A 27,518-nucleotide genomic window follows, 5' to 3' on the forward strand; every position below is an offset into this window, starting at 1 on the left:
GGCAGGCCATGTATATGGTTATATGTGTTTGTGTAGATCAGTTCATGCTTCACAACCTGTATATTGTTGGTTATTATTCAGTCTGACAGCGCAGAACACAATGTCCTGGATCTTCTCACTACATTGTGCTTTATGTACTCTGCGTCTGTATAACATAAGTAGTGGTTTCTCAGCAACACAATAGTTAAAAATGAAGCTTTGCATCAGAGGTACCAGAGAACAGACTGGATGAGGGTAAAGTGACTATATTTTGGCTCCAACACCCATTAGGAATCCCGTCATAGTCAAAACACTGGCCTTAGACAGAAGTCTGCTCTCTGCAGAGTCTGCATAGCAGGCAGATAGTGCTCTCCTTGTTGAAATGTGAATGGTCCATGAGCCTGGCAGCCATACAACCACATCTGGGAATCATTATGTCATGTGTTCAGCGGAGGCCTGGGCAGATTTGCTTCTTTCTGTATGTGACCTAAAGGAAGCAAATATTGAGACACACACACGTATTAATCGGGGCAGGACAGAAAATGACTCAAAACTAAAGCGTACACTCTATTTATTAACCTATTGTTCTGTCATTCCTAACCCTATAAATATTAGCATTTATGACTGTGTAATGCTGTATATTGCAACATATCTAGCATCTTGTTGTGCAACTTGTATTTAGGGAAAAAGTTGCAAGATAGGTTAGTTTTGGTTCTTCTTGCTTCGAGATGAAACTGGTTTATTAAAGGGATTCTATCATTAAAATCACATTTTTTCTTGATCACACGTAGGAATAGCCTTAAGAAAGGCTATTCTTCTTCTACCTTTAGATGTCTTCTCCGCGACGCCGTTCGGTAGAAATCCCGGTTTTCATCTGTATGCAAATGAGTTCTCTCGCAGCAGTGGAGGCCGTGCCCAGCACTCAAACAGCACTGGGGGCGTCCCTAATGCTGTGAGAGAAATCTCCAGCGCCGCCTCCATCTTCTTCTGGAACGCCTCTCACTGGACTTTAATCTTCTAGGCCTCGGGAAGAGCAGACTGCACATGCCCGTGGCCACATAGTAAGCTTTGTAAGCAGCCAATTTTTTGTGGCCAGTGGGCATGCGCAGTCAGCTCTGTCCGAGACCCGATGGCAGAGTCGACTTGCGCATGCATAGATGTTTGAACCCAGCGCCGGAAGAAGACGTGCAGAGAGGTCGTTCCTGAAGAAGATGGAGGAGGCACTGGAGATTTCCCTCGCAGCATTGGGGACGCCCCCAGTGCTGTTTGAGCGCTAGGGCCCACCCTCAGTGCTGCAAGAGAATTCATTTGCATACAGACGAAAACTGGGATTTCTACCAAACGGCGGTGCGGAGAAGACATCTAAAGGTTGGAGAAGCCTTTGTTAAGGCTATTCCTACATGTGATCAAGAAAAAATGTGATTTTAATGATAGAATCCCTTTAAGCAGTGTGGGGCATTAGAAACATGTGGTTTATATGTTTTGTATTATGCAGTGGGGTCACGGTTAAAATTGACTTGTCACCGTCCACCATATATGGTACAGTACAGCCACATACCCCGATATACAGTGCAGTCACGTCCCCAATAAGTGCAAACTACATTGTAATATTTCAGAGCATGTTCACAGATCAACAGTTACATCAATACCGTATTATTGCTGTAGAAATACGAGTCTGGCGAACATGGTTGTGCAGTAGATTCGCATGAGGATTAGCCCGAGTCTCATTCAGGGAAGCTAATCCTCAACATTTACGTGTAAAATAGCGGAAAGCTGCTTTATTCTTCAGTAAGCAGAATTCCTCACTAGAATATTCCATTGTATGTCACCGGCTTGTGGATTCCCCACTCACACGGCTTGGGATGTGTATTGACATTGAATATGTGTGAATGGAGTTTTAGACCTAAAACTTTATCCCTATCACTTATTTGCACGTAGTCTATTATATCCATAGTGTAAACGTATGAGTTCCTACAAAATAATTTGTGAATTTTGGTAGTGTTAGTGACATAGGTCTTTGAGGCGTGCCTTGATGGACAGTATTTGCCTCGTGCTTCTGCGTCTTAGCCTGGCCATGGAGGAGTTAATGTTTCTTCCAGCGTTGCGGCTGCTCTGTATTATGGAGCCAGGTTTTACCTCCTGCCTGGAATGTCTGTGTTTTGTCTAATAGTAGTGAGAAATATGCAGCCTTTCCTCCAGCCCCACTGCCTGTCACTTGATCCCAGTCTCATAGCTTCATTTAGTAACTGGCAAGTCGCAGATCTTTTCCCCCAGGCATTTTCAGTGATGTCATGATAAAAAGTAAGCTGTGAGTTCATGTTTTATACAATGTGCAGCATATGAAAGAACACGTAATAGGAACAGCAGCCAAAATAAACCATTTGTGGTCTTTCTCAAGGCTGCACTCGTGATGTATAAGGTAGGATGAGTTTTCAGTCTGCACTTTACTATATACATGAAAGGGATGATATATAAAAAATGATGGCTGAAAGAATAGAAAATAACACTGCCAGGGTCGGTTCACATCAGCGTTTGGGTTTCCATTTGGGAAATCTGCTTGGGGACCCCCAAATGGAAAAAAGCGGTTACCTGGGAATCCCGTGGACCCCATAGACTATAATGGGGTCCATGCGGTTTCTGCTCGGTGTCCACATGGAACATGTGGAGAGAAAACTACTGCAAGCAGCACTTTTCTCTCCGCATGTTTTGTGTGGACACCGAGTGGAAATCATGCAAACCCCATTATAGTCTATGGGGTCCACGTCTTTTAACTGCTTTTTAATGCATGTAGGTTTCCAAACGGAAACCCGAACGCTAATGTGAACCGGGCCTCACCTATGTGAAATTTTCCTAAATGGGTGTCATATGAATGTCCAGTAACATAACTATCCTGCCTGAAGATAAAAGCATAACTCCTTTCTAAACATTAGATGAGTAATGTTAAAGGGGTTCTCCAGGCTGAAAATATTAACGATCTATTATTATTTAATTATTTGGCTTACTTATATGGCGCCATCATATTTCGCAGCACTTTGCAAACATTGTCAGTCACTGTCCCATATAGGGCTCACAATCTACATTCCCTATCACTAAGTCTTTGGAGTAAGATAGGATCTGTGAAGGTCGGACAGCCAGGATTCCCACTGATCATCCTTTCTCTGCAGCAGATACACAGAGAATGGAGCAGGAAGCAGTCAGCGCTGTTCTCAATGTAGTGGACAGATCAGGTAACTGCAGATCAGTTCTCATTCACTTGACTAGGGCTAACATGCAGTGCTGTCTGATTCCTGCTCTATTCTCTGTGCATCAGCTACAGAAAACAGTGGATCAGTGAGGGCCTTCAACACTGGTGAACTATTTTTAGGATATATATATATATATATATATATATATATATATATATATATATATACACAATTCTAATTCTGTTGAATCTGCTTAGATTTTTCAACTTACAATGGATGAGACACAAATCTGGAAATTACAATGTGCACCCTGCCATTTAGATGCTCACTTTCAATTACGAGAAAACAGCCAATGCCAAAAATTTCAGCAGTACCGATGACTATCTTATGTGTATGGTGGCTTTCCATCTCAGGGGAAGGAAGAATCGGGCATGGCGAATAAATGAATTTATATAATTTTGTTGTTATACATATGAACAGTGATGCCATTGCGATCTAAATGCAATCTTGATTCCTATTGTTTTTCTCAGATAACCATATACCAGAGGTGTCTTGTAGCCTTTTATTGCCTGTCTTCTATTGAAATAACAAGCACTTTTGACCACTATGCAAACAGACAATTTTTGGGGCCTGGGGTTGATCGCTGTACTCAACAACTATTGCCTGTCCACCGCCAGTTTACTGCAGCTTGGCTGTTCTGGATAGCAGACAAACCTCTCACCCTGTCCTCATATATTTGTACAACACTGGAGTTATTTCATGTTGTTGCCCTATTTCCAGACCAGTGGTTAAAGCCAAGTCTGTGTCCTCAAGCTTTCTGAGAAATGAACGTGCTTGTGACTCACAAACATTTATAGAATCCAGCACCTCTGAGATTAACAATGAAATATTTAACAAGGCACTGATACAAATTTACAAAAGGTCCCGTGTTTGGAGCAAAATGGCCTCCGATAGAGCCGGCCTTTGCCTTATTTCTATGTGAGATGATTCCGGATGAGAGAATACAAGCTGTCTGCCTGCGAGATTATAAACTGCCTTGTCGCTGCCTGACGAGTCTTGAAAGGAAGTCTCATTATCGTCTCCATCACTAAATATGCCAACACATTGCACTAATTACCTTAAAGGGAAATGCAAACTTTTATCTACATAATAGGAGCTCTGGTTACAGATTTACGCAATTTCAACGGCAATCTGGATGACATTTCCATATCTGCCTATGTAAAAAGAGTGGAATAACCAGTTGGCATGTTCTATAAAATACAATAGTAGGCTGAGCTCACCAATGACATAGCTCTGGACAAAAAGCCTTGTAAATTGTCTGATGGTCACGGTTTCATCTATCCTGTAGAGAGGAAAATTGTTACGGTACATTGCCAGCATTTCACAGACTCTACAGGTACGTATAGACCAGCAGGCAAGTAGTGCGGAGAAGGGAGACGGCTTAGGTTGGACTTTCTAAGAGTAAGTTCAGACGGGGTTTTTTGGATGGCCTCCACCTCAGGTTCCAGTCCAAAAGCTGGGTAGCCGCGACTGAAAGCTGGTGCACTGCATCAGCATCCAGCCGCGCACTCCGCTCCGGATTAGGCCCAATGAATGGGCCTAGTCCGGAGGATTGAGTGTCTTCAGGCCCAATCGCGAGGCGACTTGGCCTGAAGAATGAGCACCTCGCTTCTTTTTCCCGGGAGCGGGAAGAAAAAGCTCCCGGAAAAAACTCCTGAGGCTCCCATTGATTTCAATGGGAGCCGTCTTTTTGGTCAGGATTTTGAGGCGGATACCAATGTCAGTCGGACTGGCACATTATCTTATGTCTACTGTGCCACTCTACTCGCCTTTGACTGATGTCATAGGAAGAAAGTGTCAGTATTTTTTCTCAGGAGAGAATAAGCCTCAGCAAGGGGTGTCTGGTAGCAGCTAAGTCTTCTCTTCCTATGTATTGAGGGTGGCAAATTGGAAAGACCCTGACTTAGATGCAGCCATTATACCCACTTATGCTGCCACCATCCATATATAGCCAGAGAGCCTAACAGCCCTTTAAGGCGAAGGCCCCATGTGGCATCCTGAGGCGGCAACACATTGCGGTTCTTCCTGCAGCGCTTTAGACAGAAAGTTTGCAGAGGTTTCCTCTGCAGACTTTCTACTTCAATTATACTTATGGGGAAACCACTGGCGTTTCCGTAGGTATAATTGAGACACTGTGATTTCCAAAACCGTGCCAGTTTTGGAAATTGCCGTGTGTCCACAACATGGTTTTTACCGCAGAGGGAGCATGGGATTCGCTAGAATCCCCTCCACTTTTCTCTGACTGTAAAACACAGCGATTTTCTCCGCAGCATTTCTGCCAGAGGCAGATCGCGCTGTTTAAGAACCATGGGGCCCCGGCCTAAAGGAGTATTCTGCACTAATATTATTATTGATCCATCCTAAGGATACATGATAAATACCAGATTGGTTGAAGTCTGACACCTGATATCCCTACTGATAAGTTGTTCTTAGCAGCTGATACACAGAGAATGGAGCAGTTCCCTATTTATTTGAATGAGCTGTCATCTTCCAGATCCATTCTCTGATGAGAACAGCTGATCAGCGAGGGTGCTGGGCATCAGGCTCCCACCAAGCTGGTATGGACCTGTCCTTGGGATGGCTCATCAATATTATTGGTTCGGAAGAACTCTTCAAGTAGCTGTTTGATACCCTGACTTTATAAGACTAATATTGTTAGTCCCAAAAAATCCCTTTAATGCCTTGTCAATATAAAGCATATAGCACAAATCCAGTAAGATGCAGTAAACTTTAGCACCTTCTTTATGGTATCCTTCCATCCCTGGCTAGTAAAAAACCTTTCAGAGCTTTTTATAAATTCAGTCTATGCATTTTCCTCATGTGGAAAAGAGAATTGTGTATTCAGTTACTTTGGACTTTGCCCATATGATTGCACAGCATGTATACATCTGCTGTATAGAACACTTAAAATAGCACGTATATTCATGTATATCACATCGTTATTACATGTGATCTGTTACTGTAGAGATACCAGGGAAACGTAATGCTCCGTATGATAGGATGTTACTTCATTGGTAACTTATCATGGGAGCAGGGTGTATGGCCAGCCTTAGTCAATGAAAACTCATGACTAAATCTCCTTCCATATTACAGTAGTAGGAGAAGTACTAAATAAATATTTATAAATGTATTTTAAATATTGCTTTCGCACTAGGCTGACATTTTTTGTATTCTGCAGATCAGTTGTCTTCTTTTCTGTGTAGACTGGGACATGTAAACAGAGTCTTCTCATTCATTATTAATGGGTCTGTATGGAAGCTGAAATAAGGCAATAATCTATGACATTTCTATGTCAGTTACCTGCCATCCATTACTGTAGCCATAAAGCACACAAACCCTGCCCTGATAATAGAAATATACGTCTCTAGTAAGGTCTTCTCTGGGAACGTATTAAAAATAAAATAGCTGCAATATAAAAACAAAAAATGTATAATCTAATGCAGGGGTGCCCAATACGTCGATCGTGATCTACCGGTCGATCGCAATGGACGTATGGTCGATCGCGGGATGCAGCCAGGGATCCCCGGTGTCTACTTGTTCACAGTGCAAGCTGAGAGTCGACTCTCAGCCTGCTCTGTGAACAAGCACTCCGGACACTTGCAGGCCGCTCTTAGGAATGGAGGGGGCCGGGGTGCTGCTTGTTCACAGCGCAGGCTGAGAGTCATCTACGGACACTGGCAGGCGGGGGTGCCGCAGCCCCAGCCTGCCAGTGTCCAGAGATAACTCTCAGCCTGCGCTGTGAACAAGCAGACAGCGGGGATCCCTGGGCGGCCACAGAACGCCGCTGTCTCCTGCTCTCACGCTCAGCCGGCCCCACCCAAAGACACGCCCCACCCTGCCCACATGCCCACCCCGGCCTCGCTCACAAGAAGTGGGTAGTAGATCTTTCGACTTGGTCATGTTATAAAGTAGCTCACATGCTGACAAAGTGTGAGCACCCCTGATCTAATGGATGAATTAATAAAACTAATGTTAAATGTTTAGGACAGTACCTGCAAGTCTTCTATAGCCCCTATGCTAAGAATCATTAAGGTCATTGTCTATAACGGACGATACCTTGACGTGTATATTTAAGTAATAGATTGGGTCGAATGAAAGTCATGCCCGATATCAGTTTGTGTTATATAGCAATAATATATATATATATATTTTTAATTTCTTATAAGTAAGGACTTTTCTGAATCCATACATCCTACTTGTCTTATTACATGATCTAGTTCCACAGACTTTACACTATAAGACACAAGAATGCACATATTTAGGAACATAATCTCAGCTCGCCACATGTGATAACTTGCCTGCTTCTTGGTTGATGCAATTAAACCATTGAAATGTACCTTTGTGTTTAGCTAGCAATGCTAGGGAGTGTCTCTTGTGGAGATGGCGGGCCACCATGTATAGCTTTCCATAACACACGGCCTTTGGAGGGATTTATTAAGCAACCCTTATATGTACAATAAATGCATAATGCCTAGATAAAATAACTGGTTCCACGTGTGTTACTAATACTCAGACAGTACAAATTTAGACTAGACTTAAACAATGGCAAATTTTACAAAGTGTCTGCACTTTTAGGCCATGCCATTCAATCACTTGTTATCCATGCACAGTACATGCTTTTGCGGTCCTATTCATTCAATGAATAAGAGCAATGGAAGAAAAGCTGCAATATTGGACAGAAATAGGAATTTTGTGGCCCAGACTGTTGGCCTGCACAGGGGACCGTGTAATTTCCGGTCATGAATGTGGGCCGGCAGAAATGAATGGGTCAGAGTGCTATCTGGGAAAAAATCCTGTTAGCTCACTGAACTAGCACAAGGTTGTCTGCAAGTGGCCTTAGGATCCATACACACGGAGTATTTTGGCGAGGAAAAAATCCGCTTCAGGAATTAGGAAATTTGCCAATTCTATGTGGATTTTTGCCAATTCCACGTGAATTTTCCGTCTCCCATTGACTGCGTTGGTTTTTGCAGGCGGATTCCGTCTAAAGGAAGCTTTTTTTTCCGCTAGCAGAAAGGCTAAACCCTAAGGCTGAGTTGAGACGGTGTTTTTTGGTCCGGAATTTGATGCGGAGGCTGCAGTGCCTACAGTGCACCAGCATCCAGTCACGGTGTTCTGCTCTGGATTAGGCCCAAATGAATGGGCCTAGTCGGGAGGCAGGTCTTGTGAGGCGGATGTCCACGACTACATCAGCCACGGAATTCGCCTGAAGAAAGGGCAGGTCGCTGACTGAAAAAAGGGCAGGAAATGACTGGCACCCATTGATTTCAATTGGAGGTGTTTTTTGTCAGGATTTTGACACAAATTCTGCGTCAAAATCCTGACCAAAAAGCCCCGTCTGAACTCAGCCTAAGGATGAGGACCACGTTGTGGAAAAGCTGCAATTTTGTGTTGCAGATTTGGCTGAGTTTTTTTGAGCCAAAGCCAGGACTGGATTAAACAGAATGGAAAAGTATAAGTACTTCCTTTATATTTCCATTTCTTTTGTAGCCACTCATGGCTTTGGTTTTAAAAAAAACAAAACAAAAAAAACTTGTAGCAAAATCTCCAACAAAAAAAACCCGCTGCTTTTCTGCAACATGGGGATTTAGCCTTAAACTGTTCAGGTTTAGCTTTAAAGAGGGAAGGGGGAAGCAGGGAAGCTGCGGCTGGAGTGGGTCACGTTAAATAGATGTATCTGGGATATCTTATAACTTAGAACAGTGACTGAAAGATAGGATTTTCAGCTTTCATACAACACCAAGATCACTGTTCTACCTGTATTATATCCTGAGATATTACCAGTTCTAAACACAGTCAGGAAATATGTCATAGAAGCTATAGCCGCAACCCTAGTGTCATATGACAATGGTCCTGGTTGTCAAATGCACAAAATATATGTGTTTGACTCGGTTCCCAGTTCATCTGTATTATACATGATCCTCTCCACTCCAGTGAGAAGTATACAGATTTTAGTTATCAATAGAGAGACAGGGGAAAAAAAGTGGATTTTAGTGCATGATTTCACAATATTTATTAATGCCACAAATGCTGCCTGAAAATCAAATGTTTAGTTACATCTTAAGTTGCACTTATGGAAAAAGTTTATTAAAAATATGGCCGAGTTATTTGGCTTGTACCCTCGTGTTAACTACCAGTGAGATGGTGTTAAGCCTGGTAATAGTTCATTATTTAGAGCCACCACCAGTTGAATTGTCGCATACAGGGAACTCCTAAACCACACGTTGGGTATGTTGGGTACTGTCAGATGGGATGTAAACACTTCACAGTTTCCTCAGTCAAAAATCTGTAGCATTTGAAATTCTTGAATTCTGCAGCTCTATAAGATAGGTGAAATCTCATAGCATAAGTTGACATGCTGCTGGTTGAAACCTACACACAAGATCAGTTTATGGTGCAGACCTTTTCTGCAGTGTGTAAGTAAGGTTTGGTAAAATCTCATCCACTTTGTTGGTACTGTCAAACACAGCCGTATTCATAGTGTCATGGCTGGGCAGTAAGGAACGCCCCCTCTGACAGTACAGGGCTATGGACAGTACTGTCAGGAGGGGTGTTCCTCACAGCCCAGCTAGACTGTCAAGAACGCCCTTCTGACAGTGGGGAGATATACAGTATGTAATGTATAGGTACCTATATCTCTTGCCCTGGGGCACATAACGGAGAAGCGCACTGTCGGCTTCTAGCAGTATATAAAACCGCATGTGCCCGCATGTGCTCTTTAAAATCGGACTACACCGCAACTTTGGCTTCGACTCCTGTCGTGCAATCAAAGTCACTGGGTCTCCTTGCAACTCCTTCACTCATTTTAGTGAATGGAGGCGCATATAGACCCAGAGGGTGCCACAACCTCGGCTTCTAATTGCAAAAAATCGAGCAATGTGTTTTGCTTTTTGCAACAAAGTCGCCATGTAGCCATATGTAGCCCTGTAGAGCTATAGTATATGTTTTGTGAATGCTTTCCCAGTGATCCCCTAGTGACCCATAAGTGGATAGAATTATTACAATGTGCTGCTGTGGGTGGTGTATAGAAAAGGGCCCACTAAAGGAGAAAATGTGTGTCAAGTCACTTTCTAGCGATTCTCTCTATAGCATATAATGCGTTATCTCACTTCGTCCTAATGATCATTACATTCTGCAGGATACAGACTTCCTGTGTTTTAGAGCAGACATGTTAATTCCACCATTTAGATATGGGAAATCCCAGGAGACGGTCAGTGTAGCAAAGTCCATGGACTCGGCATCCTTAAAAGATAAGACCAGCTCTCCTCCACCCGCTGCTAATGAACCTAATTTGCTACTGGAAAAACAGGCTGTAGCCTCAGGGACAAGAGATTACTGTTGTTACATTGTGCCTGCACACTGGAGGCTGTCACACTAATGAGAGACTTATTTCGTCTGCCTTTCCTGCCTGCCCCCAAACTATTACAAGCTTAAAATAGTCTGCAATGGCTTTGAATCTTGGGGAAATAAGAACATGCATGAATCCCAATAACGAAAAGTGGATTGTGTGCACAGATGCACAGCGTTGGATTTATTTAACCCTTTTTGCATCCTAAGCCTTGACGCCCCATTCAAAGCGGAGGACAAAAACCCCCACCTTCTCCTGATCAGTGGGGGTTTGAGGGGTTGAACCCTTAACAATCTGCAAGTTATCCCCTATCCCATGGAAAGGGATAACTTGCTTTGATGGGAAAACCTTTTTTAGGTCGGGGCCTCACATAGTACGAACACCTCGATTTAGGGGTCCTAATAGGATTGAGCTGATCTTGAAATTTCCCAATCCCAATCACTCAACCCTATTAATAAATAGGGTTGAGCCGATCTTGAGATAACCTCCGACTTCGATCCCGCCGAAAAAGATCGGGATCGGAATTACGATTGTGAAATTTACTCGATCGCCGATCTCTTCCCATCCCGATCGCTCAACCCTAGATCCTAGGTGTTGGCCCTGAGCATAGGTAACGAATAATAATAAAAAAAGAACCCTTCAATGTGGTGGGGCTGTTATAACACACACAACCCAGGGAGTTGTGTCTAGAAAAAAAAAGCAAGGCCCCACGTATGGGAATCGCTACAAATCGCTGCAAGATGTGGATGGGATGAGTCAGAATCCCATCCACTATGCAGGTACTGTAAAGCGCTGCATTTTTGCAACATGGAGCCCTGACCTAAATCTTTGCTGTAGTTGCGCATGGAGTTAAAATGTCTAAGTGCAGGATCCTCTTCTGACACGTCACAGATCCCTGACCAGTCTCTACGTTTTGGTTTCTGTTCACAGACAGGAAATGCAACCAATTCAACCAATCAGAGAAAGGTGATCATTGATTGGCTGAGAGGTCATTTCCTGTGTGTTAAGAAGGAGTAGACCTGTAGAAGCAGAGACTGGGGGGGGGGGGGCATTGAAGCAAGTGAATGGCAGTAATGGTAGATCGGCGAGCTGGGTATCACTCATTTTATTATTTTATACTATTCTCAGCATGTTTTTTTTTTAAATTAATTGGTCTGACATCCCCTTTAAAATAAGGTTATAGATTTCTACCTGTAGTCTCTTGGCACCAAGTGAATTAGAGTAAATTCAGCATTGCCACACCTATAGAATTGTCTCTATGGTGCCAAGACATAACTGCCAGTCTTTAAAGGGATTCTACCACTAAAATGCAGTTTTTTTGTGCTTTAGACGTTGGAATAACCTTTAGAAAGGCTATTCATCTCTTACCTTTAGACGTGGTCTCCGCCGCGGCTTCCCTTAGAAATACCGTTTTTTACCGGTATGCTAATGAGCTCTCCGCAGCAATGAGGGCAGGCCCCAGCACTCAAATGGCGATGGGGCATCCCCACTGCTGCCCGAGAACCCGCTCCAGCGACGCCTTCTTCTTCAGCTGCATCCTCCCCCTCGCTGTCATCTTCCTTCTTCGTCAGCTCTGACGCCTGCGCAGTCTTGTCTTGTGGCCTCGAAAATATGTCCGCCGGCCAGCATGCGCATTCGGCTCTACCAGTGTCTCACTATTCCGACATCCAAAGCACAAAAAACAGCGTTTTAGTGGTAGAATCCCTTTAAAGAGGCTACAAGTTGCTGCAGACTGCATTTTGCTGATGGGTTTGCAGAGAAACTACAAGAAACTTGGTATTCCCAGAGGGCCTGTGAGTTATCATCAGAACACTCCGGCAGATGGGCAGTTCTGATAATGAGATAATATAGCGGAATCGCTGTTTATTCAGTTCTATGATATAGTGTTTCCATTCACTCCAACCTTGTAATTCCACTCTTCATACTCTCCCTTTTTTGCAGCTAATAAATCATTGTCCGCCCTGCAGTTATGTAGCCGCATTTGCAAGATACATATTAGAGTGGAAATAATGCAAAGTAGATCATGGTTTATTGCTCTCCTCCCTCCTCCGCTGCCTGTATATATTGTTTATATACCATATCTGTTGTGTTGCATATATATTAGTGGTACATAAGACACAGCCACAACTGCTGCACCATGTTAGCAGGCCAGGAAACCCAACTGATATGGACAGACATATACATAGCATAGAGTATACAGTAACTTGTGACCACACAGGTGATAGCAGACGTACAGCATGTACACACCTAGGCGAACAGGCAGCAGGTTCATTAAGATCTTGTCATGTTCCCATATATTAGAGTTGTCATTCTGATGTTTGCTTGGAGCAAGCTGAGAAGCCGGGCAAAGCGATGCATTTTTTATGAGCATTTCAATCAGTCTGCAGGATTAACTCCTTCATGGCCTACAAGTTTTTTGGCAATATTTCAAAACAATTCCACATACACAAGGAAGAAGGGGACAAATTGTGTCATGAAGTCAAGTTGTCACAGGAGATCAAGCGCTCAGCAAATGGACAAGCTATTTGCCGGCTTCATCCTCAGGCTGGTTCGGCATGAACTGATGTGACGTTTTGCCGGTGGACATGCCTTTTTATTTTTCAAGAGATGGTTCGAGAAAATGCTACTAGATCTGCTCGCAAAATATGATCATGGCTTTATAATGATAAGTGTCCATTATCATATTAAGAAACCAAGACATACTTTGCCCATATACGCAGCAGCCTCCGGAGGTATATCTATCACTTAAGACATATCTGGTGCTTTGACCCATATTAAAGGTGCCAGGGGGTCACCTGACAAATGAGAAAAGGCTTTAATGCAGCACCGTGAATCATGGCTTGTTCCAGTATATCGCCCTGTGTGAATATGATAACGTGCGGACAACAAATGTGAACTGTATCATAGTGAACACTTTATTGATTCTATTATATCAGCTGTGATTTCTGAATGTACATGCAGCAAATGAGCAGAGAATGGATCCTAGGAACGGCCATCCTACATACGAAACCGGTTCCTTACTGGCGACCACTGAGACCAAAGATTGGTCTCCCCAGACAAATGAGCCTCAGAGGCTCTGGCAAATCATGGCCACCCATATCCCTCACACTATACCTGGTAATAATGCCAGCTTCATTGCAAAACAAAGGCCTCTTGGAAGGTCGAGCATGATGCGAAAGGAAGCAGCCTTTATTGGGTTATTTCACTGGAGTTCTGTCTTCCTAACTACATCAGGGAAGACATGTGATTCCAGTGAGCGCCCTCTATTGGTTTGCAACACTGAGGCAGCAGCAGCTGACTTCCTAATTACATCATGGAAGACAGATTTGCATATTCTTCCCATGTATTTTAAATACACACAACTAGCAAGGGGGCAGCATCATAGTGTGGGTGGTTTGTGCCCCCTCCTACAAGGGAGCCTACTGCTGCTCTCTCACGATGACATCTCCCCCTCCTATACCCCATGGCCACGAAAAATAAAACTGCCTTCAGCTACACTCATCTGATCCTTGGCTTTGGCACCATCCAGGGTGTACAGTATATTGTATACATTGCATGCGCATAGTATAAACCCAACCTGATAGAGAATGCACATTCCTATGAATGATCATTCATCTGATAATCTGCCAATGTAAACATCATCCTGGTGGGGGGCCACAATCTATATACAGCCCAGGACCCCTGGTAGTCGCTAGTCTGGCCCCGATCTCATGTGATTGTTAAATGAACATAACACAGTGTAGCCAGCAGGTCACATATCTACAGACAGTCTACACAACAGGACGACTGTCTACTGCCAGTGTTGAGTAAACAGGGTATTATCTCTCCAGGAATAGTTGTGCTCTTTATCTAGGTCACAGGTAACATGAAGGTCAAAGGTTTACAGGTCACTACACAGTAGTCTGGAGTGTAAACATTAGTGAAACCTGGAGTGGTTAAAAAACCATTCCAATGTCAATACGTAGGAATCCCAATTCAGCATTAAAATGAATGGTGGTTCTTAGAGACAATGATATCCCTCATAGACTGTAAGCCCTCGCAGGCAGGGCCCTCTACCCCACTGTGCCAGCCGATCACTGTTAATACTATATCTACCTGTATATTTTGTGTATTGTATGTAAACCCCCAAATGTAAAGCACCATGGAATTAATGGTGCTATATGAATAAACAATAATAATAAAAACAATAATAATTCTATTATAAAAGCAAAAAACTTGAGTCTTCAGTAGTTGATACCTTTTTTAATGGCTAACTAATGATGGTAGATTACAACGTTTCGAAGCTCTCGGCTTCTTCAGGTATATCTAAAAACAATTTCTGAAGGATGCATGTTTATGTACAAGAGGGACACATAGGAATAGAATTCTAGGAGGAAGGGTGGAAGAAGGTTATTGGTACATACAAATAAACAATTCATCAGTTTGCAATGTTCTTATCAGTTCAGAGAATGTCTCTTATGGCTGTTTCAGTTCAGTGATTTTTGTAGGATGCCATGAACCCATGTGACAGATTCATCCCTTCTTGCAATGTTTGAAGCAGGGTCATAAACTTGTACTCATAAATCCGTCTCTCTTTCCTTGATTTAAAATTCCTTCTTAAAACCAAAATTTTCATGTCATTGGTGATATTATGATCTTCATTGCTGAAATGTTTTGACATGGGAAGGTCCATTCTTTGTTCTCTAATTGTATGACGATGTGAGTTAATCCGCATTCTAAGCTTCTGACTAGTCTCTCCAACATACAAATTTTCAGTGGAACATTTGGTGCATATAATTAAATACACTACATTACTACTATGTGTCCCTCTGTACATAAATATGCAATCTTCAGAAATTGTTTTTAGATATACCTGAAGAAGAAGCTCAGAGCTTCGAAACGTTGTAATCTGTCATTATTAGTTAGCCATTAAAAAAGGTATCAACTACTGAAGACTCTCAAGTTTTTTGTTTTTATATTTCCTACCCACTGGCTATCACGGTACAAAAGCAAACATTTTCGATATTCTATTAGAACATCACTGCCCTCACTTTGTATGCGAGTCTGCTCTTCTGTACCATCCTAGGAGCGGACTGAATGGTAAGACAGATCCGTGTAATGATGGACACCAGCGGATCCCAAAGAACCTCATTGATTAGAATGGGATCAGTTAGGTATCCTTTGTCTTCTCCATCATTTCCCTGGACTACAAAGTCCTCCATGTTGGACTTATCAGTGGTTTTTTTTATTTTATAGCGTCTCTACTAACTTTGATGCAGAAAAATATCATTGATGGAGTTCTACATTTTACCAACAGTCTATGGATATAGTTCAGGACTTTACAGCTACAGAACATTGGGTTATTTTAACATTATTATTAAAATGTCTACAAATGTTCTAGTAATGGGTCTGCAGATAAGAGAGTGATAAAGCCAAGGTCTCCTGGGAAATCTAGCAGGAACTTTCTATTGCTTTATTCCTGTAAAAGACAAGGTAGGAAGATATAGAATATTCTGGGAAATGCTTATCAATAAAAGCCAATATTTCTCAAAGACGGCTGTTTTCATCTTTTCAAATAATAAGATGGAGATTTTACTGAGAATACAGTGGAAAATAAAAGCACATCTCAGTTTGTTATAGATTGACTTCCAAGTCTTCTTTTTTCGCATAGTTAACTCACACATTTTGTGTTTAGGCCCTTTTTGCCTCTTGTTGTTTTTTACCCTTATGGTGTATGATTTACTGTGTATTCTTCTTCTGTTCACACTAAAGTCGGTCATACACTTGAGACTAATCTGCCACAATGTGGTAACCATGTAGCCAATCCCGCCAACAACATGGCAGATCAAAAAGTTATTTAGAGAAAAAACTGTACAAGTGATCAGGGCTGATCATGCCATACAAATGTAGTTTTATTAACCACAACCACCGTTTTCCAATCTGAGGATAAAAATCAGTCCATGGTCATGTGATAGAGAGTCCATGGTCATATGATGAACACACAGATGCAGAGCTTGTTATAGTCACAGCACCGTAATCAGACATCTGCCTGGTAATGAGCTGTGCACCTGTGTGTACATCACATGACCATGGACTGTCTATCACATGACCATGGACTGTCTATCACATGACCATGGACTGTACATCACATGACCATGGACTGTACATCACATGACCATGGACTGTCTATCACATGACCATGGACTGTCTATCACATGACCATGGACAGTATATCACATGACCATGGACTGATTTTTATCCACTAGAAGTGTGCAGAATGAATGACAGCAAACAGAGATTTAGAAAACCGTGAGAATTTGATACAGAAAATATATTGGAAAATTGCATAACTTTTTACTATAAAAAACAATACCATTTGTCTTCCAATATTCGTCTGAAAGTGGACAATCCCTTTAAGAAAAGCAGCTACAGATTGTAATACAGTGAAATAGATATAAATTCTAAATTACCATATAATAGCTTTATATATAAGTTAAAGATATTTGTATCCATTTACAACTGTGGTATATGTTACAGTATATATACACACACACACACACACATATATATATATATATATATATATATATATATATATATATATATACACACACACACTGTAAATATATATAAATTATAAATAAATATATAAGCAAATACTAAGCATATTCAATGTGAAACCGATACAATTTGTACAGGTGCGGGTATTACTAGAAACTGTATTTGCTAAGGTGTCTCAATAGGGTAATGCCTTTTGTTGACTTGACCTTTAGCCTCTCTCTATTTGTTCTGTACTGTACATCTTGTCTATTTATCCCCTGCAGCATTACTGAACTTGAACCTGCAGGGGAGGTTCCTACATTTGGATTTCCTACTATTTTAGTCTATGTGTTCAGCGGGTAGTCAAAGAAATATATAATGACTGGCAATATGGTTAGAAAGTGCGGATCAACTGCTGAAGGGAGGAATCTAGTTAAGACATCTTGTCCATTAGGGATATAAGGTCCTGTTAATACATACAAAGATGTTTAATGTGTTATATGGTCGTCATGTAATGTATAACATATGAGTAAAGAATAAACCTCTTATTCTAATACGCTTCAGATCGGAGTTGCCCCTTGCTCCCTGTCATGGTAGTAGGAACAGCTGAGTATTCCAGCTCAGACATCTGTCACTGAGAGCGATATGTCATCATGTGACTTCATGCGAGCAGCAGGGTGCCCGGCTGTAGCAGACTTTTATTTAAAGGATCAAGTATAAAGTACTTTTTTATGACAACCATGTGTATTTTTGGACTTGATGGAAATGAACGTTAAGTTTCCATAGTTTTCTTTTAGAAGACCTCATTCTATGTGCCTGCAACCTGAGTTCATAGAAACTTGTAGCTGGATCAGTGTGATCTGCACCATAAGGAGCGTTACAAAATCTTTGCTTGCATAAATGTGTGATCCTGAATTTCTCAAGTCACATACATGACCCAGACCTTGTCTCACCCAATCATTGTCTTGCTGACAGTATTAGCTATTTTATTTCTACTTCAGTTCTGCCAATAATTAACAATTTTGTACTTATTAACAAAAAAGCTAAAATCCCCAGATATTTAAGGAACTGGCAGCAGTTTTTAGAACTGGTCTTGAGACTAGGGCCCCACATTGTGCAAATGCATTTTGGGCTGATGTGGAAACGCAGTGAAAAAACGCAGCATTTTACAGTAGCAGCAAAGTGAATGAGAATTTGTTACTCTCAACTACACATTGACTTAACTTCTCTTCTGCATCTTCTCTTCCAGCTGCTCAAAATGAAGAGCGAATGTGTGCCTACAAAGATCCTAACCACATGGACCATGGGGTCAGTGAAAGCCAGATATCCCCAGAGAATGGCACAGTGGAATGTACCAAGGGCAGTACCTGCTTTGGATTGTGGGAAAAAACAAGAGACGGTGAAATTAATCTTGTTAAACAAGGCAAGTAAAATGGGATTTATTACTTTACAACTGATTTCATACAGTATTGGGCCCGGTTCATATCTGCATTCAGTATTCCATTTGGGGAGTCTGCTTGGGGACCCCCAGAACGGAACACATTAAAGAGCGGTGAGCAATGAAACCACATGGACCCCATAGATTATAATGGGGTCTGTGTGTTTTCCGTGCGGTGCACTGTTCTCTCCGCATGATTTGTGTGGACACCACACAGAAAACACACGGACCCCATTATAGTCTATGGGGTCCATGTGGTTTCATTGCTTTTTAATGCATTCAGTATTCCAGACTCCCTGAAAGGAATACCGAACGCAGATGTGTACTAGGCCTCACTGAGATCTGCATTTACATGAAGGCATATTTTATCACTGGTATAAACATCATTATTATACTAGTCATTGTGTATATAACGTATGTCATTCATAAATAAATGTCTGCCATAGTACTATTGCCTCGCACCACTGGGGTCCTGCAGTCAAATCCAACCAAGGGCAATATCTACATAGAGTTTGTATATTCTCGCCATGTTTACGTGGGTTTCCTCCAGGTACTTCAGTTTCCACCCACATGCCAAAAATATACTAACAGGTAATTTGTTTTCCCATAAACACAACTGACCCTTGTGGGTGTTGGGGATGAGCTCCTGTATGTCAGACACTTGTGTGAGAAAAGCGCATTACAAATGTTTGTCATTTGTTATACATCATAAATGGCACCATAGCAAAATTTCAGATCATATATTGTAAGTTCCTTATAAAAATGTGTCCTGTTAGCAGTTTCACTGCATTAAACAAGATTGCTGGTGACCATACACATTAGGTGAATGTCATCCAAACACATCCATTTCAGATGAACTGGCCAAGCATCTAGTGCAGGGATCAGCAACCTTCAGTACTTATGAAACTACATTTCCCAGAATGCACACAGGCTCGGCTGTTCCTAGAATTCTCACAGAAGTAGATTGCCAAAGGTCGCTGATCCCTGATCTTATGTGTACAAGGCCTCCTGACTATCCACCAACAGTAGAAAAGAAGGATGATGGGACAGATGCATTTCAACTTGCTCAATCCTTTTGCTCACAAAAGAAATAATCTGTCTTCAGAGAGGTCTGGCAGCAGTATATTTCCCTGTCCCTATTGAGAACAACTGCCAGCTTGACCGAACCCAACATACATATGTATGTAAAGGTTGGAAGGAGAAGTTGTCAGCTTTCTAATGTCAGCTAGTTTTAACTTGTTACCGCAACTTGCCCTGTATTTACAGCATGGGGGAATGGGACTTAACACACCATGCCATACATTTCTGGCATAGTGAGGGTCCCGGCTCAGTTGCAGAAGGTGTCAGCTGCAACACTGTTGAAATCATTGTGATTGGAGGTAAATTAAGGTGGGTGTTTAACACTATAGATGCTGCAGTCAGTAGATATATATATATATATATATATATATATATATATACACTCACCGGCCACTTTATTAGGTACACCATGCTAGTAACGGGTTGGACCCCCTTTTGCCTTCAGAACTGCCTCAATTCTTCGTGGCATAGATTCAACAAGGTGCTGGAAGCATTCCTCAGAGATTTTGGTCCATATTGACATGATGGCATCACACAGTTGCCGCAGATTTGTCGGCTGCACATCCATCATGCGAATCTCCCGTTCCACCACATCCCAAAGATGCTCTATTGGATTGAGATCTGGTGACTGTGGAGGCCATTGGAGTACAGTGAACTCATTGTCATGTTCAAGAAACCAGTCTGAGATGATTCCAGCTTTATGACATGGCATTGCATTATCCTGCTGAAAGTAGCCATCAGATGTTGGGTACATTGTGGTCATAAAGGGATGGACATGGTCAGCAACAATACTCAGGTAGGCTTTGGCGTTGCAACGATGCTCAATTGGTACCAAGGGGCCCAAAGAGTGCCAAGAAAATATTCCCCACACCATGACACCACCACCACCAGCCTGAACCGTTGATACAAGGCAGGATGGATCCATGCTTTCATGTTGTTGACGCCAAATTCTGACCCTACCATCCGAATGTCGCAGCAGAAATCGAGACTCATCAGACCAGGCAACGTTTTTCCAATCTTCAATTGTCCAATTTCGATGAGCTTGTGCAAATTGTAGCCTCAGTTTCCTGTTCTTAGCTGAAAGGAGTGGCACCCGGTGTGGTCTTCTGCTGCTGTAGCCCATCTGCCTCAAAGTTCGACGTACTGTGCGTTCAGAGATGCTCTTCTGGCTACCTTGGTTGTAACGGGTGGCTATTTGAGTCACTGTTGCCTTTCTATCAGCTCGAACCAGTCTGGCCATTCTCCTCTGACCTCTGGCATCAACAACGCATTTCCGCCCACAGAACTGCCGCTCACTGGATGTTTTTTCTTTTTCGGACCATTCTCTGTAAACCCTAGAGATGGTTGTGCGTGAAAATCCCAGTAGATCAGCAGTTTCTGAAATACTCAGACCAGCCCTTCTGGCACCAACAACCATGCCACGTTCAAAGGCACTCAAATCACCTTTCTTCCCCATACTGATGCTCGGTTTGAACTGCAGGAGATTGTCTTGACCATGTCTACATGCCTAAATGCACTGAGTTGCCGCCATGTGATTGGCTGATTAGAAATTAAGTGTTAACGAGCAGTTGGACAGGTGTACCTAATAAAGTGGCCGGTGAGTGTATATATATACAGTATATATATATATATATATATATATATATGGTATATACTGTATATATGTGGAACTACTAGGTTTGTAATGACCCGTACAATAAAACATCTGCATTATTTATCCCATACAGTGAATTCTATAGAGAAAACAATGTCATAAATGTTGAACATAATGTTATATGTACCCCAGAACTTTGCTATTTGCTCCACAAAGCATTCAATTGATTTTTGATAGACAGGTTTATGCAAGACATCTTACCGTACTGTCAAACCGTTTCAGGTTGCTGGTCATACATAGGTGACCCACATGACTGTCACCATGAAGAATGCGTGGTCACTACCAACCCGCCACTGATCCAAAATGGGACTTATCGCTTCTGTTGCTGTAGTGCAGACATGTGCAATGTCAACTTCACAGAGAATTTTACACCGCCAGATCCTCCAGATACAACACCTATCAGTAAGTAAAGTTTTTTTCTGGGTTTTGTAGTTTCAATTGATATATGAAAATTTAACTCTGCTCCTGCGTAAGTTACTCCACTCGCCATGAGAGGAGATTATGAAACTGGGATCCACATCGCTCAGAAAAATCTGGTGCCTGAGTGGTTATAATAGAGATCTCTCCATGTTTGCCAGGTTGTATATATCGTATTTTTCGGACTATAAGACGCACTGGACTATAAGACGCACCTAGGTTTTAGAGGAGGAAAATAGGGAAAAAAATTTTTGAAGCAAAAACTGGTAAAATATTTAATATATGGGAGTTGTAGTTTTGCAACAGCTGCAAGGCCACATTGACAGGTGACCCTGCAGCTGTACGGGGATGCATAGAGCGTTTTTTTTGCGGGGCCAGCTGTACTTTTTAGTTATTTTAGTTAGTTACCATTTTAGGGGATATCTATTGCTTAGATCACCTTGTATTGAAAAAAAAAAAAAACAGGAGGTGATTTAGAACTTTTATTTATTTCATATTTTTAAAGCTTTTTTTTTTTTTTTTTTTTACTATTTTATTCCCCCCCGGGGGCTTGAACCTGCGGTCACTTGATCGCAAGTCCCATAGACGGCAATGGGCCATTCTGTCTATTAGTATTACGGCTGGTCATAGACCCAGCCGCAATACTAATATATAGCAGTGACAGGCCCGGGAGCCTCATTAGGCTCCCGGCTGTCACCCGAACAGGTCGGCTCCTGCGATATCGCCGCGCAGGAGGAGAGGGCAGCGATGTCTCAGGCCCCGGCACCTGTAATGGCGTCTATCCCTTGCCGGCTTCCGCCTCTCTATTACAGCGGATGCCAGGCGCCACCTTCAGACTATAAGACGCACCCTTCTTTTCCCCCAAAATTTTGGGGAAAAAAAGTGCGTCTTATAGTCCGAAAATTAAAATCAATGAAACTGACAGAGACCATGTGTGAGAGTACTTACATGTATTTACGTTCCGTGGAGTGATGACTACCGTGTTGTCTGGTTCTCAGTTGCAAACCATTATGACTCTTACATGACTGGTGTGTAAGAAACCTATATCCTCAGGGTTTCTGGGAAACCTGTCAGCGGGGTCAAGCATTGGCCCACAAGGTGGTTGCTGGATAGATGTACTGGTATGTGTATAATGGAGTAGCGCAGTACAGGGACTGCTAGAGCTTTGTGTTTCTGCATTATGTCATTTGTTTGCCCTACAGGTCTTATGGACAGATTGTACTTTTTCACACTTTACACAGTAGCGCTCTATTGCATGAATTTGTTGTCTTTCCCCCAGTGTTTACCTACAAGCACACCGGTGTAAAATAATAGCAGCTGGCAGTCGAAACACTTGGACGTGGCCGCTGTAGCCCGAGACATCAGTTTAGCGCAGGATGATTAATAGAAACATTAATGTTGACGTTCCACATTTTTGTGGTTTGCATTATTGAAGGTTTAAGGAAACAGCAGAGAAAAGAGGAGCTGCTTTGTCTTGTTACATTGAAGCAAACCTACACGATAATCTACAGACAGTAACAACATACATTTCAGGAGATCAAAAAGTATTCAGAGTACGGGGTTAAAAATAAGAACATTTCCACCATTGTAAAATTACTGGTAAATATTAATCATCTGGTAGCTCTGAAATTTTTCTGAATAAGCTGAAAGACAATGATATTCTGACTCCAATACATCTGCATTCAGTATTCAGTACAGGGAGTCCGCTTGGCAATTCCCCCAAACAGAATACCGAACGCATTAAAAAGTGGTGAGCAATGAAAGCACACGGACCCTCATGAACTACTTTCCTCTCCACATGATTCGTGCGGCCACCGCATGGAAAACACATGGACCCTATTATAGGCTATGGGGTCCATGTGCTTTCATTGCTCACCGCTTTTTAATGCATTCGGTATTCCGTTTGGGGCATCCCCAAGCGGACTCCCCAAACAGAATACGGAACGCAGATGTGAATCAGGTCTATCTTTCTAACACATTGGGTAGGGAACAAAATAAGTGGCAAAATAGCAGAGGATTTCAATCCTGTCTGCAAGTGTCCTGTGGGCATTTCCAAGTTAGGCAACTTAAAGGGGTTGTTCAGCCACAGCAAGTTACCCCTTATCCACAGGATCGGGTGTAACTTGCTGGTAGGTGGATATCCCACTGCTGAGATATCTCAATAACCAGGGTGCTTTGCACCCCAGTTACAACCACAGCACCATCACTTTCTTTGTTTTCAATGGGATCCACTAGAGATAGCCAAATACTTACTCCTGCTTACTTTCTCTGGACAGCTGCACCGCTCAAAACTGGGGTACTAAACACCCCTGCTCTTGAGATCCATGGGGGTCCCAGCTATGGGACACTCACTGATCAGCACGATATCCCCAATCCTGTGGATAGGAGTTAATTTGCTGTGACTGGACATTTAATCACTCCCCAACTGCTCTTCTTTGGTTTTGTAAATGGGTATAAAATTCACATGGTGCACTGAAATTCTCCGCCACGAATTTCATAACGCTGGACCTTAGACTCACTTTGTGTATAGACGTATTGGTCACAGAGGACCCCCCCAAAAAAAACCCCAACAAGATATCATTTGGAATACTACTAGCACATCCTACTATACACATGCTCACTTGCTCTGAATGTAAAGAGTAATGTCAACCCCATCTGGCAGCAGCTTCCCTCCCCTGAGAACAAAAGGATCAGGCATATTGAAATCCAACGTCCTGACCCTTAAATGATCTGCTAATACATATGGACAGCTTAAGACCCCTCCTCTTATATTAGAAAAGGTAACTATACAGTAATTCCTATAGTAAGGGCCACATTGTCTTGCTTGTCCTTGTATTTCTAGCTTTGACAAAGGGCTGGACCAATGCCACTTACCAGGCCGTCACCGTAACGTGAAAGTGCTACTGCGGCGTCTCACCTTTCAGATTACTCTCTATGGATGTCCTTGAAGCAGTGAATATCCAAGATAAGATGTCAAAATGGCTCCAGTATGCACTGAAAGGGCTGTTCCTTACAATTTTAGCATTTGTCACATCTATAGACTGTCTAAGTTGCTATTCCCACCGTATCATTTCCTTACAGATATTGTCACCACCCACATTGGTCCCTACTGGGGCTCACATTGTATTTCCCCTATCTCTGACACATGCGCATACACACACGAGACAAGGGCCTATTTCAGAAGCAGCCGGTTAACCTAGTATTTTTTGGGGTCGGAAGAAATGGGAGCCCATAGGACACCCTTACTCCTTGCATCATTGCACCATGAATCATTACTCTGGTAGTAGAAAATTTCCTTAACTCTGAATATCTGTCACAATGGCTCTTCAAAGGTGCCATTGACCTTAGCATTGACTACAATGGTGTTTACGCACATATACACTTATATAGTGGCATTGACTATATACAATTATACAGGTCCATTGAAATCTATCATATGGCGTACATGCTGGTCACAAGCAGATCTGCTCTATTGTACCAGGAAATATGCAGTGAAACCGCTATTTCGAAAAACCTTCACCACAATTATTAGACTTGTTCAGGAAGCCTTAACTTCCTCACTAGAGACCTGGAAAATAACGCTGAGATATTAGTACTAGCCTCGTGCTAGAAATGTGCATGACATAATGCTCTAGCCATACAAGAATATATATGGCTCCCTGACATGAGCTGCGACAAGCTGCATAAAAGCCCGTTCTAAGTTGATGAGGAGCTAATGAGGTTTGTATCAGACTAGCTAAGACTTCCTTTGTAGCTAACACCACCATACAGCTGATCTGTAGTCATTGATCACAGCTCTGTGCTAATGGAGTACAGCTAAATAGCCAAGCAACAAACCCTGCAGGAAATACATAATGTAAGATACATAAGGGGATAGCTAAGAGGAAATAGAGAGGACCTTTGACACCAGTATTAGAATGGCAGGGGCACCATTACTGATCAGCTGCTTGAACAATCTAGTCTCTTCATTGTATACCTGGCTCAGAGGTATTGCAGCCCGATAGCATTCATTTGAATGGGACAGAGCTGCAGAAAGGCCACATGGCTAATGAATGTGATATACACAAGCCCAAAGAAGGGGCTGTAGCTTTCATCCAATACTATGGCCTTTTCAAACAGCTGATCAGCAGAGGTACCAGGATTGGCCTCACACACACACACTCACTTTGATTCTAATTATAAGGTTTTATATATTTAAAGAGGTTTCCCAGGCTAAAACTATTGGTGACTTACCGTAAGGATAGGTTATCAACATCAGATCAGTGGGGGTCTGACACCTAGCACCCCCACTGATCAGATGTCCTAAGCAGCTAATATACAGGTAATTAAGCAGAAAGAAGAAAGCTGCATTATCTATACAGGGGCCACATCAGATCCAATTCACTTCAATGAAAAGTAAACTGCAATGACTTTGTGTATCAGCTGCTGGATGTCAGACCCCCATTGATGAGCTGTCCTTAAGACATGTCTGCAATATTTATAGCCTGGAAATCCTCTTGAAGTCCTAGACAAACGACAGTGAGACTAAGGGTAAATTCACACGGGGTTCTTTGGTCAGGATTTTGAGGCTGTATCTGCCTCAAAATCCTGACCAAAAAGACAGCTCTCATTGAAATCAGTGGGAGCCGGTCAGTTCTTTTTTCTGGGAGCCGTTTGTTCCGGCTTCTGGAAAAAAGAAGTGAGATGCTCATTCATATCGTGAGACGAATCCGCCTGAAGAAACTCCCTCCTCCCAACTAGGCCCATTCATTTGGGCCTAATCCGGAGCGGAGTGCGCGACTGTGCAGTGCACCGTCATTCAGTCGCGGGAACCCGTTTTTTGATTCAAAACCTGAGGTGTCCCCGTGTGAACTTACCCTAAGCCTCCACTTTGCATAAAAGCTACTTTTTTGTTGCAGATTTTGCTGCATTTTTGTTCGACCCAAACCTTTGAGAAACAACAGAAGGAATGAGAAATATACAAGAAGCTCTTATACTTCTACCTTCTGCTCAATCCACCCCTGGCTTTAGCTCAGAAAACCCCAGAAAAATCTGCAACTAAAAAAGCAGCTTTTCCACAATGTGAAGTTTTCTGTATCCCAGGAACAGTGCCACACCTGTCCATAGGTTGTTTCTGGTATTGCAGCCCAATTACGTCAGTATACAAGGTGACCTATATACTGCTGCGGTGTTGGTTCTGTAAGAGCACAGACATGTTATACTTATCCTGGGATATCCGCTTTAGTTTTGCAGCTCTGACTTTTTTTTTTTTTTTTTCCGGCGACTACATTTATCCACTTCTTAAGTATTTTCATCATTTTCTCAGGGTACAGGCCAGCAGTATCGGCCTACACCAGTCCATTGGGAAGGTTTAACCCTTATATGTCCATCTCCAGATTACAGAGTTTCTTTACTAAGAGCAAACAGAAGTGTGACGGGTATAACCACTTCATATATACAGCAAGCTACTATTAGACCTAAATATATTCCATGTGATATGTTGAGGTGGTTCGCTGGCTTTAATAAAATGCTTTCATCTGTGTATACAGAGGGCCCATAGAGGCTGCTGTCTATAGACTTGTGTTTGTGTAGACGCATTCGGTACACTCCTGCGGTCCCCGGATCTCTACTAAGGGAAGGCGTTCTCACAGTACAAATGTTGCTTTACTTTTACTGCAAAATTCAGATAAAGTTTAGTCACTTTGTAACATTTGGTGATCCCTAGCCGAATTTTGTTCTATGTTAGACTCATTTCGCAAGAGAGATGTTTTTGCCTTTTTCATGTTTGGTTAATTTTTACTCTTGTATCACGGATTGTCTTTTATGTGCCCTCCCCATGGAGAGCTAATTCGTGCAGTC

The 27,518-nt window shown here is 42.3% G+C and overlaps 1 protein-coding gene across 2 annotated transcripts in view; it reads left to right on the forward strand.

The window, feature by feature from the left end:
- BMPR2 (bone morphogenetic protein receptor type 2) overlaps positions 1-27,518 on the forward strand; it is a 121,096-nt gene that overhangs the window by 38,143 nt on the left and 55,435 nt on the right. For both annotated transcript variants that reach the window (XM_075284279.1, XM_075284280.1), the window contains exons 2-3: positions 18,341-18,514; positions 21,486-21,665. In XM_075284279.1, coding sequence (XP_075140380.1) covers positions 18,341-18,514; positions 21,486-21,665 — 354 coding nt within the window. The remainder of the gene's footprint in view (positions 1-18,340; positions 18,515-21,485; positions 21,666-27,518) is intronic.

This window comes from Leptodactylus fuscus, chromosome 8 (genome assembly GCF_031893055.1).
Source record: "Leptodactylus fuscus isolate aLepFus1 chromosome 8, aLepFus1.hap2, whole genome shotgun sequence".
NCBI lineage: Eukaryota > Metazoa > Chordata > Amphibia > Anura > Leptodactylidae > Leptodactylus > Leptodactylus fuscus.